The 20752-nt window shown below is 38.0% G+C and overlaps 2 protein-coding genes across 4 annotated transcripts in view; one reads left to right on the top strand and one right to left on the bottom strand.

Annotated features, from left to right (window-relative positions):
- ARHGEF38 (Rho guanine nucleotide exchange factor 38) overlaps positions 1–20752 on the bottom strand; it is a 139686-nt gene that overhangs the window by 40827 nt on the left and 78107 nt on the right. The window contains exons 4-5 of the mRNA XM_053561058.1: positions 7816–7963; positions 1144–1161 (exon numbers count right to left, since the gene is read on the bottom strand). Coding sequence (XP_053417033.1) covers positions 1144–1161; positions 7816–7963 — 166 coding nt within the window. The remainder of the gene's footprint in view (positions 1–1143; positions 1162–7815; positions 7964–20752) is intronic.
- INTS12 (integrator complex subunit 12) overlaps positions 1–20752 on the top strand; it is a 98531-nt gene that overhangs the window by 71272 nt on the left and 6507 nt on the right. Inside the window, exons 9-12 of one of the 3 annotated variants that reach the window (XM_053560653.1) lie at positions 11405–11495; positions 16709–16834; positions 18812–18956; positions 20153–20231. The gene's annotated coding sequence lies outside the window, so the exon portion shown is untranslated. Of the gene's footprint in view, positions 1–11404; positions 11496–16708; positions 16835–18811; positions 18957–20152; positions 20232–20752 lie in introns of those variants that run through there. The other 2 variants (XM_053560929.1, XM_053560569.1) reach the window with 2 other exon arrangements.

Genomic DNA, 20752 nt, shown 5'->3' with positions numbered 1-20752 from the left:
AGAACTAGTAGCACATGAAGCTCTTTAGTCACTGATTTGTGTGAAGCTCCAGTCCTTGGCACAATGCCAGGGGCACAGGCTTTACCATGAAGCAGTATCACCCCATCTTGTATCTTCTATCTTTGAAGAGAAGATAGAAAGGCTCATCTCCTCTTCAAATGCAAATGATCTCAGAATTGGAAACTCATAAAACAAATCTACTCCTATCTGTTTATCCTGCAGGATATTTTTTTCTTTTTGGAAGGAAAGACTTGGTAAGTGAGAGAACTGGTTCCCTGTTTGCTGTTCGTAAATATCAACTTCTCAACTCATCTCGGGTATAAAGCCTTGGTCTACCTGTTTATATGATGCTTGATTCCTCCATCCCAGTATAGAAGTCTTTACTTACTACTGCTCTGCATCAAAGCATAAATGATAGGCATCTATAGTTAAAGTTAATATGATTTCTTTTGTAAGTTTTTTAAAATACACACACACAAATACCTGCTAGGATCTCAGAACCTTTGAGCATTGCTGACTATGATAAGCCAAACGTGTCTTTCAAAGTCCTGGTAAATTTGACTTTGTATTTAAGACAACATCATCCATTCAATATTAATCAGTCGACACATGCTTTTCTTCTCTAAAAAAAAGAGTATGTGCATTAAGTATATGTTGTTTTATAAAATAATTTTGATATTGTTATTGTGATCAACTATTTCATCTTAATATTTCATTTCCATGTTATATATGTCATGATTTTTTTCTCCATAAATCATACAAGAGTCCAAATTAGAAGAAACTCAATATTTTAATATCATACATATTTGTATTTTGTTATGCTTTAACTTATGGGACCTTCAGAAATATTATGGTATTAATCTGAGATGTTAAGTGTTTTTGGATAGGATTTGGATAGGATAGTTAGGATTCCTAACATATGTATGATGGGAAGTTCCCAAAGAATTCCTGGCATCTTCAAACTTAATAAATTGTATATCAGGATTCTTCCAGTAATATTATATCTGGGTTAAATGCCTTTGAAATCCTGACTTATTAAGAGCAATACACATGATTGTAGCAATTCTGATTTAGACAGAAACATTCAGCAGTTTTTTCTAATGATTTTTATATTTGATTTCTATTATTAAAAAAAGTACTTACTCTTGCATGTATATTTTCCTGTAAAAGAAGAAAAAAGGCAAATTCATGTAAATCCATATATTTGGGGTAATATGCAAGCATTCATAAAACTTTTAAATTTTCTTATATAAAATAAAATATTAAGTAATTTTCATGAATGCCCTATAGAGTTAATCTCATTATTTTATAATCATGACCCTAAAGTTTTATTTTAGTAAATATACCATTTTTGCTTCTCATTTTATATAAGATTAAAAACTGTTGATTCAGATTGCAGTTAATAAATTTTCATAATTTGAAAATAAATTTAAATCTTTGTTCACATTATTAAAAAAGATCTATTAAACATGGCAATAGGGGAAACCAAGATGACAAGATTACAAAGGAAATGTTTAACTGACTTGCAGGAAACTATCAAGGGGGCTGTATTTCTCTGTACATCTCTGTACACAGAGTGGTGTTACACAAATGAACAATTCACCTATTCAGTGGAGAATTCTCACAAAAGCCTTCACTCAGCATTGCTAGTTTTTTTGCCTTCCTTTTTGCTCAAGTAAAACTGAAATCCTTCCAAGGAAAATCAGTATATGATCGACCTCTCTTTCTGCCCTCTCTCTACTCCATTTCCTAGCACACCTCCTCCCCCAGTGTGTGGCCACCACAAAGCCTCCTCGCTCTGTCTAAAGCTAGTCAGGGGTGCCCTTGCCTCTGGGTCTTTGTACTTCCTGCCCCTTCTGCGGGACTGCTCTTCTTCCAGACATCTCTGTGGCTTACTCCCTTATCTCTTTCAGATGTTTGCTCAAATGTCCTTCCCTGGGAAATCTTCCCTTATCAACCCTTTAAAAATTGCATCCTACTTCACATCACACTGCTTTATTTTTCTCCCTAATACTTGTCACTTTCTAATATATTATGAAATGTTCTTATTCAGTCTATTGTTTATACCCCCACCCCCCACCCCCAACAACTCTGGGCAAGAATTAAGGCTTGATCTGTTAACTGCTATAGCCCTGATATCTAAAAACTGACTGACATTTGGGAGGGACTCAAAGCATATTTGTCAAATTAATTAGCAATAAAAAAAGTGGAAATTATTCAGGTTAAATTTAAGGAATCAATAAGATGGTTTTCTCTAAAAGCCTCATGTGGCTGTAGAGAAATAAAATAATACCTTGTTTTATTACCTGATCTCTGCATCCTCTGGTTTCTGATCTTTTGAAATATAATGAATGTTAATATCAAAAATTTTATGACCCCCATCCCATAATAGTAGATGGTCTTTTCACATTCAGTGATTCAGAAAAAAATGTAATGATAATTACCTGTGCTAACCTATATAAATTTTAATGGATTGAAGAAGTTTATTTTCATTAATCCAAGCATTATGTATATGTGGGAAAAAGCAGTGTTTATGTGTGAAGCAATTGTTTCCTCTTTCTTCAGACATGTTATATAAATGGTTTCCTAGATATCTTGAAGTAGCTAGGTTTTACTGAGTCTAAGATCTTCTAGTAGGGAATCAAGAACAGAATTATAATTTTTTTTTATATCTGAAACTTTCACAATTTTAGGCAATTGTTTACTGCTGTTTGAAGAGTTCTTCTATTGCAATGGAAGAAATTATACCATCAATGCCCTCTTGCCTGATATTTCCTCCCATTCATTTCTTTTAAGCTCTTTTCTTTCCCTAATTTCCATCCTACAGAACAATGTTATTTGCCCAGTATGCTTTGTGGATCACAGAGCAGAAAACTTGGGGGAGAAAATGAATAAAAATAAAAATGTAATTTTCCATGGAAACAAACAAGCAAATAATGTGATAATTGAAAGAAAAGATTGTTACTTTAACCCCAAAAGAAAAATGTGAAAAAAAAATTTGTATTTCATTTATTTCAACCAAATAAAACCTAAATATTATAACATAAATTACCACTGTGTTTAATATTCGTAAAAAAGGAACCTGAGAGGCTTTCCATTAGAGGAAACCACAGTCTATGGAGTAAGCGCTCTACATTAAAACATCTCCTTTTAATTTGCTCATCATTTTAAAATTTCTCTTTTAGTCTAACACTTTTCAGAAGTTAATCCCAGCCAAGGATAATTCGGAAAGGAGGAAGTAAATTGTGTCCATTTACCATTTTATGGAATAGAGTAATTTAATATATCTACCTCTGGGTTTCCTACCTTCACAGGATCATTATAATTTGACTTACCATTAACAAAAGTTGTTATGTGACTATTCCTTAAGGATTATAGTCTTTTTTCCAAGATGATGCCATAAACAAGGAACTGAAAGAATTTCCCAAAGAGATTTTAATTTTCACTTGGAGCACTCCATTAGAATAATAAGTATAAAATAATTTCAATACAAATTGAAATGTATTCCTCTAGATTTTAGATTGCATGAGCTCTTAGCTCCCCATCTGAATGGAGTAAGTAATGTGAGCAGCCAAAGAGCCCAGATGACTAGAAGTTAGAAGTTTTCCTCCTGAGCATGGTGGACTTGTTTAGCAAGAAGAAAAATAGATAAGTTCAAAGCAAGTAGAGATGAAGCTAGAAATAATGTCTTCCATCTATCAAAAAACTTAGAAGGTCCCTTTCATTGTTTATCTGTTATAAAATAAACAGATCTTGAGGGGCTTTGAAATGTAGCAGGGACTTTGGTTGTATTTGTAAGAGGAAAAGCAGAAAAAGGAGGCAGCAGACAGGCTATTCTAAATATAGCTTCCCTTGCATTTATAGCCATTCTCTTTTTTCACTCTCCTCAGACAGATCAGAAACCTTAAATAACCTCAAAGAGGCTAAGTAATAAGATCAGCAAGCAACTTCCCTAACTTTAGAGACTGGATTAATTACAATATTTCGCACAATCTTAGGGTCACAAAGCAGTTCTGTAAATACTTCTTGTTGAATAAATAAAAACTTGCAATTTCCAATTTGTGGGCTATAGATGCAGATGCGTATCATGCTTCTGGATAGCTTTAAAGTCTTTTCTTTTTTAAGATCTACAAACTCTGAAATTACTGCTTGGATTGTATTGATATTGATGGAATAAAAGGCCATCTGCTTCAGAGAAAGCAGCCAGTACTATGAGTATGATTTCTTCCTCTGATGTAGTTTTTAACTTGAATTTGTGTGGAAAACCACCTGAGGGTGCTTGTTAAAAGTGCAGATTCTGCACTGGACCACCAGCAATCCTGTTTCTTTGGTCTAAGGCAGAGCATAGGAATCTGCACTTTTAATTCACGTCCTGGGTGGATCTGGCACAGGGGAACTCAAACACAGAGAAATACAGCCCTAACATTACAAAGAGATTCAGCATTATTATTTTTTTTTTTTGAAGATAATGGGCTTCAAAAAAAATAACCAAATGTTATGGCCTTGAGTCTGTTACAGAAACAGGCAGTATCTCTGCCACTTTTTTGGAAATTAGTCTTGAAATGCACCCACTGGTGACAGCTTCTGGTGTTATTCAAATTAATTCTTAGATTGTTATTAAAATTTCCATATGGTTTTGTTTATCTCTCCAGCTAGAGGCTGTGTTCTTGGGAAGCAAGAAGTATGCCTATATATTTTAAAATATATTTTCAACATTATCTAGCACTCTATAAATATTTAGTAGGCCCTCAATAAACATTTTAATTTTGGCTAAAATGCAACTAAGTTGCTTTAAAATCTACTTTAGCTTCTGAGGCATGAAGCCACCTCTCTGGTGGTTATTGCTTCAAACCAAGTTGTTTCAGTCCCCCCTTGCACAGTATAAAATAAAAGCCACACCTAATATTCATTAGAAATTGGCGTCTGCACTTGGGCTCTGTTATTTCGCCACAAGGAAGAAAGGCAGAGCCACACTAATAGCGCTGACTGATTACTTGGCAAGGGAAATCAAGCCCTCAGGGTGTTCCAGATTCTCTTTGGCCTATAAACCTGTTTGAAAACCTGTTTCTCAGAATTTAAAACTCAGCTCAGTTGAGGTCAGTATTATAGTAATGTCAATAATTCTATTCTCAGCCTTCAGGCAGACCTGTACTATTCATCATTAACTTTATTTTCATGGAAAGGCAACTTTGGGGAAAATAGCTCTAACTTAAGCTATTTTATTTTGATTTTCTTTCCCTTAAGAAATAGTTCTGCCAATGTGGCTTCTTTTGTTTTTTGTGCTTTCTAAACCTTAACACCTTTCTAGTGCCCGAAATTATTACCTAAAATCAGAATGGTTCTGAAATTTGGGACATCACCAGAACTTGAAGCATTAAAAAAAAAAAAAAAATCAAATAGGCCATTGAGTCTGAAAGTAATTTTCAGTAATTAGGACATTATGAGGTTTCAAGATTACCTCTGCCCGTAACTGCTTTTTCAGGTATCATATTGAACTAAAAGCCTGGTGGGATATTCTGACAGGGTATATTTCTTTCTTGGTGGAGTCAAACATTCAATGAATAATACACTAACTTTCACTCCTCTCTGAAACAGACATCTCCACCTCTGGTGAGCAGTTAGGAGCATATGTCCAAAGTAAATTAACCACATCCTCTCCAGGTAGGGATCTCCAGCCCCAGAGCTGGCATTCTGGTGCTGATCAAAGGTGCTAACTGTTCATTTGCTATTAGATTTTTCTCTTTTATTCTAGAAATGAAGAAGGAAAATGGCCAAAGACAGACATTGGATCAGATCTTGCCACTTGTTTAAGATGGAAGGGGTGATCATCCACACCCAGGATAATACTGTAATTTTTTCTGAGGAAAAAAAGTAATTGCACATTTAGAGTACTTTGCTCCTGATATATGGATTTGTTAAGATGAATACAACTTCAACTTTAACCTTTCTCTGAATTACTATGCTAACACTGAACTAAACAAAATAGTGAGAAATAGTTAACTAGAGCTACTTATTTTTACATACTATATTTAAGAGTTATCTGAACATATTGATCTCCTTGCAGGGTCTAAGTCTTATTTTTGTTTTCTCAGCACCTAGAACTATGCTTGCCACAGCACAAGCACTAAATATATGCTTGTGATTTATTGACTTGAATATATTCTTTTCCATGGTTAGAAACTGCGGTAATTTAATGACCAGTAGAGGGCAATAAAGTTGAAATTTTTATTTATCTATTTTTTTTTTTTAATCTATTTTTTAAAAATCTTTGAGCTCAGTTTAAACAGATTTTCAGACCTAGTTCGGCCCTAGAAAGACTTCTTCCAGCATAGTCTCATTTAGTCTCGTGATTTCACTTTAATGTAGCTACAAACCTGTCCTCCTACATCGGAATCCCTATTTCCATCCCTCCCATCCACCTCCCCCCAACTCCCAGACTATACAGGGAAATATGCTAGAGTCAGACCCATATGATTGATTGATTTTATTTTATTTTAAACAGAGTCTTACTACGTTGCCCTCAGTAGAGTGCCGTGGCATCAAGCTCATAGCAACCTAAAACTCTTAAGCTTAAGCAATTCTCTTGCCTCAGCCTCCTGAGTAGCTGGGACTATAGGCGCCTGCCATAATGCCCAGCTATTTTTTTTGTGGTAGTTGTCATTATTGTTTATCAGGCCCAGGCTGGGTTCGAACCCGCCGGCCCGCATGTATGTGGCCAGCAGCCTAACCACTGAGCTACAGGTGCTGATCCCATATGCATTGATTTAAATACCATGGCTCTCCCTGGTATTGGGAGAGTGGTTGGTTAATTGCTGGCCTGAACAAGATTATCTGAGGGTGGATAATCCTTTTTTTCCTTTTTCTTTTCTTTACTTTTTTTTAAAGAAATGAGGTCTGGCTATGTTGCCCAGGCTGGTCTCCAATTCTTGGCCTCACAGGATTACAGGTATGAGCCAGCTAACCTGGCAACAGTGGTAACCCTTCATAGTGAAAGACTCTAGGAGAGCCACGAGGTAAAGACGTGGAGTTAGGGAGGTAATTATAAGTTTCATGTGGTAGGTAATTATATATAGTAATGATTTCAGTTAAAAGAATCAACCCAAACTCATTCCCACATTTATGCATATAAATAAGATCACAAGAAAATGTAAACTGTAGTTAGTAATAGGTGGTAGAATAGCAAGAGGTTTTTTATCTTATAAATATGTACTTTCTTATATTTTTTCAGATTTTTATAGTGAATGAATGTTTCTTTTAGAAAAATACATAATATATAGCACCTCTCATCATTGTTTAAGGGATAAAGAATGAAGGCGTGACTAATTGTTCTGAAACCAGCTTTTGCAAGCCTGACTTATCTTTGCCAACCTCTCCAAAATGAGTTTTGGGGAAAGGGAGGTGTATTTGTATTCAGAGAGTCATAGGACATTCCCCTAACTTTATTAAACCATGTGCTCCAGTGGTCATGGGGCCATGTATTGTTTTAATATTCCTTTAATTATATTGGACCAGGCAAGTTACTATAGCTTTAAGAAGGGATTTTTCCTCTACATTTCATTTTTTTGGTATTGCATTTTTCAATCTCTGTAGAGCTCTGAATCTTCTCCCATGTTATTTTTAGTTATCCTTGAAAAAAAAAAAAGTCAATCAGGGCTTCTGGTATGTCAGCTTTTCATAAAGGGAATGCAAAGCAGAGATCCCAGCAAGCCTCATAAAACATAGGATTTATGTGAGACCTTTCATCTGCATCCATTTAAAATGTTCCCTGCTAGGCAACTGAGAATAGATGGGAATCATCATTTGAAAAGGCCTTACTTTAAGGACTGGATACAGTGGTTCAAATGTTGCTTCAGCTCTTCCTCCTTTTCATAGGACTCCAGAACACAATGCGCTTCATCGTGGTGATAGCAGTAGATTTTGTAAATATCTTCCAGTGGCCCTTTAATCTGCAAGAATACTTCTCCTAATAAATGCAAAACAATGTGAAATGACATCAAGTCAGAACAGACTGGTACTTCGTATGTTAATTATTCAACAATGTTTAAGTAGTCAAAATATGGTGTTGGTCCTGCTTTATCCCCAGGTTATTCAAGTACGGTGGAAAACATTTGAGTAATTTTTTTTGTTCTTTTCATTTTCTTGGGTTTCTTTCCTTTTTCTTCCCTTTCTCCCCTCCTTCTTTGCTCTCTCCCATTTCCCCCTTTTCTTTCCTTTTATAAAACAAAGGATGCAGAGCTTAAGAGACTAGAGACATCAAAAGAAAGCTGGTTTCCTCAAAGGTGACCTGTTGGTGTGCAGAATTGCGGTTAAGAACAGCAGTTTAGAGTTGGCCTGTCGGGGTCTGTATCAGGCTGTGCTACAGACTGGCTTTGTGACTTCAGCAAGTTATTTTAACTCTGAACCTGCTTCTTCATTTATAAAACAGGGACAATAATAAATTCACTTTCATAAGGTCATTATGAAAATTAAAAGAGGTAGTGTGTATAAAGTTCAGAGTACAGTATATGTTCATAGTAAATGATTAAAGTGGAGCAGTTTTTGTTAATTTGTTAGAAGCAAAGAAAGTGAAATTTCAGGTGCTAGAGAAGTAATTTCTCAATATTTATTCCACTAGAATTTTTCGAGGTTATCTAAAAGACAAGCAATAGAGTTTAGAGAAATAAAATATTTCCTTATATGTGATAATAAAAAGAATAGGACATTATTCCCCTTAAAAACAATTGGATACTATGAATCAAGGTTATGACTGTATCTTCAGAAAGCAACTTGGTGGTGTCTAGGCATGTAATGTTCTTTTTTTTTTTTTTTTTTTTTTTTGTAGAGACAGAGTCTCACTGTACCACCCTCGGGTAGAGTGCCGTGGCGTCACACGGCTCACAGCAACCTCTAACTCTTGGGCTCACGCGATTCTCTTGCCTCAGCCTCCCGAGCAGTTGGGACTACAGGCGCCCGCCACAATGCCCGGCTATTTTTTGGTTGCAGTTTGGCCGGGGCTGGGTTTGAACCCGCCACCCTCGGCATATGGGGCTGGCGCCCTACTCACTGAGCCACAGGCGCCGCCCTTTTGGGTTTTTTTTGTTTTTGGCCGGGGCTGGGTTTGAACCCGCCACCTCCGACATATGGGACCGGCACCCTACTCCTTGAGCCACAGGTGCCGCCCTGTAATGTTCTTTTTAATAACAATAAAATTCAGTCTATAATTGGTAGTTCAAGTAGATATTGGACAATAGTTTTATTTAATCATTCACTCTGTTAATTAAAAATGAGTATAAGAATCCACCTCCCAACCCACCACATATTAATAGATGATTGGGCGACAAAGAAGACATATGTGACAGGGTCAGTTCTCAAAAATATTGCAAATTTTAGATTGATCATAATTTAGAGGCTGAATTCATTGGGATGGCTCAATTGATTGACAGTGATGTGGACCTATAAATCTGGACCTATTATAGTAATAGAAGCAAGTCATTCTTCTGCAGAGATAGCAGTGTCCTTAGTATTTTTAACATGTTTTGCCCACATTAACTGCTTAGCTCCCTATGTGCATGAAAAGATAAGAGGTTATTTGTCCCTGTTAATTAAGGATGAATAAATCTGAATTTGAAGCAAATGACTGATTTTCCCAAAATCCCATCTGAAGGTGTCAGAGCTGAGATTAGAGGCCATATTCTTTTCATTTTTTTCCATCAGGGTTTAGCCCCTCACCCATTTCAGACCTTTGCTGGACACTACAAGGTGACGTGGTTAGAAAGAACACTAAACTCAAGAGTCAGAAATCATGTAAGGTTTGTGTGGTACCTTTGAGAGTGATTTTTAAAAAAAATGTTGCTATAAAATGGAAATCGTTGTAGCTACGATAGCTATTGAGATTAAGTTAAGAATTAAATAGAATTACAGATGTAAAAAATGCCTGCCGCTGACTGGTTGCTCAATAATTATCACTTGTCTGCTTTACTACCTCTAGAATAAAAACACTAGTACTTTTAAAGTATCGCATTCTTTTCTAACTTATATCCAGCAATAAAAGAATTTCTCTTCTTTTTCATTAGATAGAATTTTCCTGTGATTATATTTTAGACTCTAAAGCAATACAAAGAAATTGTGTGTGTGTTGGGGTTTTCATTTGGTTGTCTGTTTTAATAGTGCTTTTTGAGGCTAGATAAGGGAACTCAAGGTATGGTTGGTCATCTTTGAAGCAAAAGGGATGAGAGATTCTTGTTTTGTTTCTGGGATTGGAAAGAGTTGGTCTTTCTACCAGCCTAGGTCTTGTAGATTTGCTCTTCAAAACAATTAGCAACACAAACAGTTAAGATGAGTATTTAACAAGAAAAGAAAAGAAAATAGGAGGTGGCGACTGAATTTAGGGTTAGGCTTAAGGTGCAGGGAGACTGCCAGTAGCAGAATCAGGTAGCAAACAGCAGGGTGGGGGGCTGGGGTCAGATTAAGGCCCAGAAGAGGGAGTGGCAACAGGTTTAGAAAGACTCAGCAGCAAGTCAAGAACAGTGGATCTGAGTACACAGAGCCCAACACAAGATGAAGTCATAAATATGTATGTTCACTACAAAGAAGCCAAGAGTAGAGACCAAAAAAGAAAGAGGCAAAGACAACCTCACAAATACACAGCTCGGAAAGTCAAACACAGAAAAGAACGAAGATACACACAGTGAAACCAATAACTGCACATTTCTTTGTATTTTCTTTAACAGAAGTGGTCCAGTTCAAAGGAATTTATACTCCTCCCCCCCTTAACAACAGAACTAGTTTTTTTATTCTTTTCTAAGTAAAATACTGTTGGGTATCTAATAATTATTAAATTTAAATGATATGTAAGTACTCTAATTGCAAGACATTTATTCACCCAAAGGCCAAATATAACACTGGCAGGCAGAATATTTGATTCCCCTCCCAGCACTTCCAATGTATTCTGCTTCATAATAGTGCAGATGAAGCAATGTGTCTTGCAGCAAAAAATGATTCTGTTTCCACGGTAACATAACTCCGCTGCGTTTCCTTAGTGGTGAAGGACAACTGCTCTGTCTAATGTATGTGGGCTTAAGGGGATGATTAGGAGCAGAGAAAGGCTGAGACAAGACCAGTGAAGGTAATTCCACTTATGGCTGCCTGTCACAAAGACACCAGAATCCTATAAAATAAATAAAACTACTGTGTTCTTTTATTAAAAAATTCTACAACCTAAATTTCTTCATTGGCTTCCCCAAAAAGCAACTGCCATATAAAAGAGGGAAAAAAATATGCACCCTTATTTTAAAGCAATTCCTCAAAATACTGATTTTATGTCCTGGTATCGTTAGTCCTATGTTACAAATTGCTTCCTTGACAGATGTAATTACAGCCACTTAGCCACTTTCCTCTTTTTGTCATACCTCTTCTTTACTCTCAGACCTTCCTGTCCAGGCCCAGATGTGCCATAAGAAACCACATGTCTTGTGTATTATTCTGATGTACCACTCCAAGATGACTTTCCCTTGCAGGTAAGTAAGCCAAGGAAAAATCAATGATATTCAAAGGATCTCATTGTCATAGACTTTGTTTGGGAAAATGGTATAAAAGGGAATGAAGTAGTTATATTCCTTAGTTCTTCCTTATTTGACAGTAATTCACTGGTGACTGTTATGCACAAGGCACTTTTGTAGGTACTGCGGATACAAAGAACCAATACTGGCTTGGTGCCTGTAGCTCAGTGGTTAGGGCGCCGGCCACATACACTTGGTCTGGTGGGTTCAAACCCAGCCTGGGCCTGCTAAACCACACTGACAAGTATAACAAAAAGATAGCCAGGTATTGTAGCAAGTGCCTGTAGTCCCAGCTACATGGGAGGCTGAGGCAAGAGAATTGCTTATGCCCAAGAGTTTAAGGTTGCTGTGAGCTGTGACACCATGGCACTCTACCCAGGGTGACATAGTGAGACTCTGTCTCAATAAATAAATAAATAAAAAATAAACAAACAAAGAACCTTACTTTTGAGGAACTCAAATAGGTCAGCAAGGGAGAAAGAAAAGTGAAGTTTCCTGGACTATTGGAAACATGCAAGAATAAAGCTGTTAAGTGCAGAAAGGAGCCTATAGTCCCTTGAGATAGAGACCTTTGGGCAATTCCCATAAAAGCTCTTGAAATAGGAGCTCTGAGTGTGTGTAAAAATGGGGAGATACGTGGAGGAGGTAAAGTCTGTTCAGAAATTTGAGGTGGTCTAGTATGGCTGCATGGGAGCATATCTGTGAAGAAGTTCCAGAAGAGGCTTTAGAGGGCAGCAGCCAGATCATGAAGGACCCTACATGGCATTAAGGAGTTAAAACTAGCATGAAAGCAATGGGGAAGAGCTGATGGATTTTAGGCTGCAGACCCAGCAAAATAGTTCCTACAAACAAGTGTGGTGAGAAGAAGGCCATTCTGCTATCCGTGAGATGGAATACTCTATTAACATTCATAAGTGTGGGCTACAGAAAGTGTGTCCTTTGGACACTCAAAGGGATCTGGAAAATACCATGAAGGAGATGAAGAATCCAGATATGTGCACTGATACCTGACTCAACAGAGCCATCTGGGCCAAAGGATTAAGGAATGTCCCTTACCATCTCTGTGTGGTTGTCCAGAAAACACGATGATTAAGATTCATCAAACAAGCTGTATGCCTTGGTCATCTAGGTACCTGTTACCACTTTCAAAGATATTCTGACAGTCAAAGTGGATGAGAATTAACTACTGATCATCAAATAAAGTTATAGAACTGCCACAAAAAAATTACTTAAGTAGTTATTCATATGAAAGATGAAACTTGGGGGAGGATTCAGTAAGACTGGAAAAGAGAAACCAATTGAAATGTTTCTGTAATTCTGTCAGAATAAAGGAAGTAAGCAATGAAGAGTTAAAACAGGAAATTAAAGCAGTTAAAAGTATGCTAGTGTCAACTGCCTGCTTTCAAATCCTGGTTTTACTATTTCTTGATGTGTGATATTTAGGGAAGTTACTTGACTTCTCTATTCCCATTATTTAGGTTTTTTGAAGATTAAATAAGTTAAAACATATAATGTATTTGTTTAAGTAGCTGATACGTATAAATGCTCAATAGATACTGTTATAAGAAAGCAAAAGCAAGAAAGATGAAGAAGAGAGGGAAAAAATGGATATTGAACATATATAAGAGATGAAAATGGCAATTCCAGGCATATCCTGGATGCTGGTTTCAGAAGCCGTATGGGCAGACCATCATGTGATAAAGAGAGTTTAGGTGAGTCTAATTTTAGATGTACTGAGTTTGTGTTGCTTATTGTATATTCATGTGAAGAAGTCCTTTATGGAATTGGGTATAGGAATCTAAGATTCAGGAAAAACAATGTAGATTTGTAAAAGTTGGGTAGTAGAGGGCATGCATTTGATGTGGTCATGCAAGAAAGTCCACAGAGTGGAAGAATGCCTAAGGACCAAGCTGGTGAGTGCCAACATTGAGGGGAGTCTAGAAGAAAAAGCATCTGTAGAGAATCCAAGAAGGCATAGCCACAGAGAGAGGAAAACAAGGTTTAGTGTCACAAAAGCCAAGTACTACATAATGAGAAAAACTGCTGAGATTGAACAAGAAAGCAGGCTTCTGTCCCCCAGAAGCCATATTTTGCTTCTTCTAAAGAAATAGAAGTTTGAGTTGCTCACAATAAAAGCACCATTTCCCAGTGTCACTTACATTTGGTGTGGCCAATGTATTTTAATAATTAAAGCCCATTAATAGGATATGAGTGAAAATTTCCTGTGACAATAACCGGGAACTTTCTTTAAGAGGCTGCTTACTCCCCCTTTTCACCTTCCTCACTCTGTCCTCTGTCTTCATTTGAACTTGTATATGACCTTGTCCATGGAGATAAGGGTCATCCCTTGGTGAGCAGAGCTGTGAGCTGGAAGAAGCTTGCATATTGGAGGACCTTAAGGAGCAGGGCTGCTGTAAGCTCTAGCAGGCATGCCTTCAGACTTATCCACAGGGAGGACATCTGTCTTCTTATGCAAGTAATGTTTTATTTTTGTTTTCTGTTTCTCCCAGCTGAACTTAATTCTAATCAACACAGTTTTTGTGGGGTTTTTTCCTTTGGCAGGAAAATATTTTTGGAAGAAATCCTGATTAGTTGAAGGTCTTCTCCTTACTACCCATAACATTGCATTCAAAACTTTGTGAAAATGTGATGTGGACTATCACTTATGAAAGGGTTTTTCTTGTATTAAGAAAAAATATGCAATAAGGTTAGCTCTAAAAACCAATGAAGATGAATTTTAGTTAGAATCTTAAGCATAAATTGTGATCTGAGATGTATCCCACAAGAAAGTTAAGTGTGGTTCTAAGTCAAACTTGTTTGTCAAGATAGAGTATTTGGAATACAAAGAAAGTGGATGGCTCTGAGGACAGAGATCTGGCAACCCTCTGGAAAGAAGGTCTGAGATGTGCATGCAACAGTACAGGCCTCTGGCTGTCATTTTCCTGAGTGACACACGCAGCTGAGTGAAAGCCCCATGGTGTGCTATCCCCAATGAAAGCTTTACTGGCAACTTTTCACCCAAGGAATTTAAGGGTTGTTCCCCACCACCTGCTCACCCCCTTGGATGGGAGCCCAGCTGTTGCCACTAATAAAGCAGTAGGTTAACCAGCCAGAGTGCCAGATCATTTATATACTTTCCTCCTTTCTTTCCTTGCCTCATTCCATTCTCCAGGGGAGGGCAGAGAAAGGAGGGGAAGTGAGAAGGAAGAAAATTGGAAGAGTAAATGCTTTGTAAAGAAGCCACACTCTTTTGTCTTTACAAAATCACACTCAGCCTGGGGATTTAACTGACTAAGGATACCCCAGGGAGCCTGACTAGGGTTACAAAATCAAACCAAACACAGGTGGCAAGAGGGATGGGCAGCCATGGGATTAAAACAAGCACATCCCTTGAGTATTGATTTTACTAAGATATCTGAAGGAAAAAACATGAGAGTAGACTGGAGAGTAGACATGATTTCTTAAGATAAAATGAGACTTCAGGGTTATTTCATGCCCATGGCTATAGCTTCAGGTTGTAATTCTGCATTTCCTGGGCTCATGCTGTTTCTCTTATGATATCATAAGTATTTTGATAAAAGTTTTTCTAAAGCACTAGAGTCAGATATGTTCAGAGAATGTGTCCATTGGATTTGATCATTCTGAGGCCCCCCATGATGTGGTAGTCCTTTTCAGAAGGATAGGTTTGGGAGGGAGGGAGAGAGAAGTACGGAAATGGACCCAGGGAGGGGAGCTGGACTGTGAAGAGGAAAACAGAGGTAGAAAGGGGGGTGGTCCAGTACATGTCCCACCACTGTGTCCAGTGCCAGGGAAGACAATATCATAATTTTGGTGGGGGCTCTCCAAGAAGAGGCCATTCTACAGCTGGGTTCCGGTGGCATCCACCAAGCACATCTGGCTATGGGAGGTGGCCTGGAAGCTGGGCAGAGCAAACTGTGGTGGAGATGAACAGAGTTTAGAGAGGAAAGAGCTGGCCTGTATTTGGAAGAGCTAGATAGGATCCCTTCTGTTTACTAATGTCACTTGGGGAAAATCAGGTTTCTCTCTGTTTCCGTCTCAACAGTGGAAGGGATGCTGTTTAAATGTGAGTCCAACGCTAACATTCAAGAATACAGATGTTTATTTTGATAATAGTTCATGGTTTCTTCCTGAACCTCGTTAAAGTCCCAGAGACTTCAACTCTAGGTGAAGACTTTTATAACAACTGACATATTGAGATAACATGGGTTCTTGGAGAAAGTTAAGGTTCTGGCTGGCTGGATTCAGAAAATGTACAATAACTTTTCTACTCAAGCTTGATAACCTTGAGGAAGACCCTGTTCTTAGATCAATCCATGATTCTTTTTGTATCTCACTTTAGTATTACAAATACCTTTTGTAAGAATGCTCACCTCTGCTACAGCAAGTTGCTCTATATACTACCTAGCAGCCTCTAAAAATGACACTGGCAAAAAAATCACAGGAAGATTTCAGTAACAGTAACAGCAATGACCTGCTGCTGAGTTTCGTCTGTGTGCCGCCCAGTGTAATGGACATTTACTATTACCTGTAGATTTCATTTATCTCGTGTAAATACTTACTGGCGATACTTGCCTAGGTGATGGTGGTACGAGAGTCATAAAGTAGACAAGAATTCTTCTCATGGAGCTTTTATTCTTGAGGGGCTGTGCCCTTATATTTTGTATTCTTTGCCTTGGAGGTCTTGCTGTCCTCATTTAAATTATGGGTAAATGAACATGGCATCCATCACTAATTGCTTATATATTCTTCCTTCTTCCAAATGCATAAAATTTAGGCCAGCAATGCACCCACTTAAAAATATTGACCTTTGCCCAAATCTCTGGTATTCAGATTTCCAAGTGTATGTGCAAACGTATGATGGAGTGTGTATATGTGAAATAAAATGTGTGTAAAATGAAATGAGATATATGTAGAAGACACTGGGAAGGGATTATATTTCCCCCAAATGACAAAAACTTTATAAGGAGGTGGTTTTGCTCTTACTGACTATAGGAAATGATGCCTGAAAGTAGAGTAGCTATTTTGAGGCCATATGTCAAAAGCCACACACTGAGGATTATGAAAGAAAAGGCTTCAGGGAGCCAGCAAGCAGCTGGACCAGTCAGTCCTGGCCTGTTCAGTCATGGATTTCTTTGTTTTCTTATTTTTAGAGACACAGTCTTGCTCTGTCACCCAGGCTGGAATGAAGTGACACCATCACAGATCACTGTAACCTCAAATTCCAGGGCTCAGGTGATCCTCCCTCCTCACCCTTCTCAATAGCTACAGGACTATAGGTATGCTTCATCTTGCCAGCTGATTTAAACACTTTTTGTAGAGTTATGTTGCCTGGGCTATTCTCAAACTCCTGGCCTCAAGCTATCCTCTTGCATCAGCCTCATGAGCCACCATACCTGGCCTGGTTTCTTGTTATGTGAGAAAAATAAGCCCCTTTTTGGTTAGGCCCTTTTGGTCAGGTTTCTACTCCAGGCAGGCAAATGCAGTCCACATTCATTTGAGTGACCTGCTTGCAGTTACTGCGTTAGTGGTCTTACAGCCAGAATGAAAACACAGATCTACCTCACTCCAAAGCCCATACTTTTTCTAGGCTATTGTGTTCCTTTATCTATGTATTTCTCATTTTAGTTTCTGGAGGCTGGGAAGGTGCTCAGAAAACTCACAGGACTCTTTCACCCTTAGGACCTAGGACTTTGTTTCTACGTGTATTCTGTGCAGTGTTTGATTTTTCATAGGTCAATGTAAATCTGACTTCATCTCTCCAACACTCCCCCCTGCACAGCTAAGCCATTGACCTCCACTAGCAGCTCTGTTAGCACAGTATCCTAGAACTTACAGTTGTCCTCAGAGAACAGAACTGTGGAGCTTTACACTAAGCCACTTTCATTTTATTTTGATTATAACACGTAAGTCCTAGAAGCCCTAGTAGCCATTGACCCCCCCACCCAGGAGTCTGACAGTCCAAACCCTCGGTTGCAGCCTGGTGACTACTTCCTGCTGCTTTTTCCTTTCCTGTGTGGATTTGTGTATCCTTGCCTCCAGAAACACCATTTCCCTCCTGCCCCCCCATCTTATTCTCTGAAGCTGACAGCTTTCCTGTTACTCCCAACATCTGGGAAAAATGCCCTGGCCTTTCAGTTGCTGCGTCTGGGTCTCCCCTGGTTTCCCCTTACTGGCCTTACACATTCCAGGGTACAGGTCTGGGACCCCCCTCTTGTCCCAGCTGTCCTCATTGGCCAGCATTAACTAGGTCAGGCCTATCTGTGTCCTGAGTAAAACATATACACATGCACACACGCAAACAATAATAATACTGGTAAGATCTTTCAGATGAGCTGAGTTCCATCATCTCCCACACAGCATTATAACATGAATTGTCAGTGACTACAAAGCTCTTTCCACAAACTCACTGCTAAGAAGCCATGTCGTGACCCCTAAGGCCCTGGTCTCAGTTGCTGCAGGAAGGAACCAGGTGTGACAGGGATTAGAAGTACAAGCTTGTAGGAGGCGGGCTAACCTTAAGGTGCAGGCCAGCCCTGAGCCCCCTTCGCAAGGGCTGTTTATTAAGGTTATACACAACAGATGTGGAGAGTTAAGGTAATGACATGCACAACAGGTGTGGAGGGTTAAGGTAATTACAATGAGGGCTGCGTGACTAAGGATTGCCACGTGCTCTTTCCTCACGTGTTCTTTCCCCACAACCTCCATGAAGAAGTACTAAGCATCAATGTTTAACACATGCTTGCTAATGAGTGACCGATCTTATCTCATTCCAGAACACTGAGTTACTTGGGGGATTGCCCCCAAGTCACAAAATGTCTCTAGGCTTGCCAGGAGACTGTCCTGTTCTCAGCATTTCCTTATAATGTGATAAGAATCAGTAACTATCCTTTGCAAGCATGGTGTCCATTTCTCTACAAAGCAGATTCCTGCTGTACGGACATACAAGAGACATTGTTTTAGGAGAACAAAGTACTGCTCTGGAACAATCGTGCCATCACCTAATATACTTTCAAAGAACAGAAAGCTTTAAACTATCTTTCTTTCCAAGATAAACTCACTTTTAGGAAAAAGCATATGAGAAATTATAATTCCCTTATCAAAGCTTCTTTTGGTTTCTTCTTTGGTTTGGTTATTTATTATTATGTAACAAATCACCCAAAGCTTAATGGCTTAAAAATAATTGCCATTTTGACCTTCTCGTACAATTTTGTGAGTTGACTGTGTGGTTCTTCTGCTTTATTTGATGTCCACAGGGGCTTCAGTCATCCAAGGGCTTACCTGGTCTATAATGTCCAAGATGGTGCCTTCACCAATCTACTACCTTGGCAGGGACAGCTAAAAAGCTGGTCTAAGCTGGAATGCTGGAATCGCTGGGCCACTCGCACTACATAATGTCAGGTCTGCTCTCTTTCCATGTGGCCTCTCTTATGTAAGGTAGCTAGCTAGACTTATTATATGGCAGACTCCCAAAATATTGTCAAGCTTTCTTAAAGCTTCGGCCCAGTTGATGGTAGTGTCATTTCCACTGCATTTTAGTTAGTGAGTCACAGAGGGGATCTACAGTTAAAATAGAACTAGATTACATTGCAATGTGAATTCTAGGAGTCATGATCTATTGAAGGCTGTCTACATTGAGGGCCAACTACTGCATTGCTGTTCCCTCTACCAAATGTGGAAATGACACTAAATATATTAAATCATCGAAGAAAATGTGTTACCATATTAGATATGTGAATCATTGGGATACATAGATACTGGGAGCAGCTAGATACCACACACATCCAGCCAATAAGATTTTTTTGAAAATATGATCAGGACTGCTGGAAAAAAATCATATTTTATTAATAAATCAAGCTTTGTAAATAGGTAAATTCAATATTCTCAGGATAATAACAAATTATAATATCATGTATTGAATATTTATTAAAGATAAGCACTGAGCTATCATTCTATATATGTGATTTTATTTAATATTTATAAAACATACAGGATAGGCATTGTGACCTCCAATTTTAAGATGAGAAACTAAAAGTCAGTGAGATTTTATAATTTGCCTAAGATTACAAATCCAGCAATAGGATGAGCCAGAGGTAATCCAAGTCAACTTGATATTAAAACCTATGTGTTCTTAAATTCTACAAAATCATCTAAGGAGAAATGAGAGCCACAAGTCATACTCCCAACTCTAAAGACTGAAATCCCATTTCTGATCTAGATATTCTTCTTAAGTCTAGATTTTAAAATCTACACTCCGTCTTGGTGTGATAGTACAGACAGTTTTCCTCAGAGCATATCATATGTCTTTGTGTTTAAACTTGAACTTCACCCAAACCCCATGGTTAATGCTGAGTAAAAGTCTCTTCCTGATTTATGTAGGGATCAAAATATTTACTCCTTTGGCACTAAGAGCTAAAAATCATAAACTCTTTTTGTGTCATCTAAGGACAGAAAAGGGCACCTGTGCTTTTCACTATGTAATAGTATTGTGGAAACCTCTCACCAATCAGTTCATCTTACACAATAGACAGATTAAGTTTTTCCTCGTCATCTAAGTCAAAATAAATTAATCTTGTTCTGTTATCTATATTGTTTAGCTATTACTGCAGAAAAAGTCATCATCCCAAAACTCAAAGGCCTAAAACAACAATGTTTGTTTTCTAACAACTTTGTGGATTGACAACCAGGTAGGGTTCAGATGAAATGGGATTTACTTATGTGCTTGCATTCGGTTGGGGGTTAGTTGGGGGCTGGCTGGCTGGCTGAGGAAGACCTTTCTCACATGCCTAAGTCCTGGCTGTGTTGTGTGAAATGGCTGGATAGTTGAGCCTCTTTCTACACAAGCACAGAGCACAAAGGTGTAATGTTCTTACAAGATCATCATTTGGTCTCATTTTATTGGTCAAAGCAAGTCACAAGGCCAACCTAGATACAAAGCGTAAGGATAGTAAAATAAGACTCCAACTAATTATTTTTTAAATGTGGCCTTACTATTTTAATTTTTTCATAAAATTTTCTGTAATCTTCCTCAAAGTTACAATTTATGTTTAGGAAATTTGAAATTCTGAACATCTTCAATCGAGTCCTCTCTGTAAACAATGTTTAAAAAAATTATTTTCAGCTAATTTTAATTTAAATTTGCAGAAAAAAATACAGATAGTTTTCAAATATTCCTCACCCAGCTTTCTCAAAGCCAA

Source organism: Nycticebus coucang, chromosome 1, assembly GCF_027406575.1.
Source record: "Nycticebus coucang isolate mNycCou1 chromosome 1, mNycCou1.pri, whole genome shotgun sequence".
In the NCBI taxonomy this organism is placed as follows: Eukaryota; Metazoa; Chordata; class Mammalia; order Primates; family Lorisidae; genus Nycticebus; species Nycticebus coucang.
The sequence above is the reverse complement of the archived record's forward strand: the minus strand, read 5'-3'. Positions and strand labels throughout refer to the sequence as shown.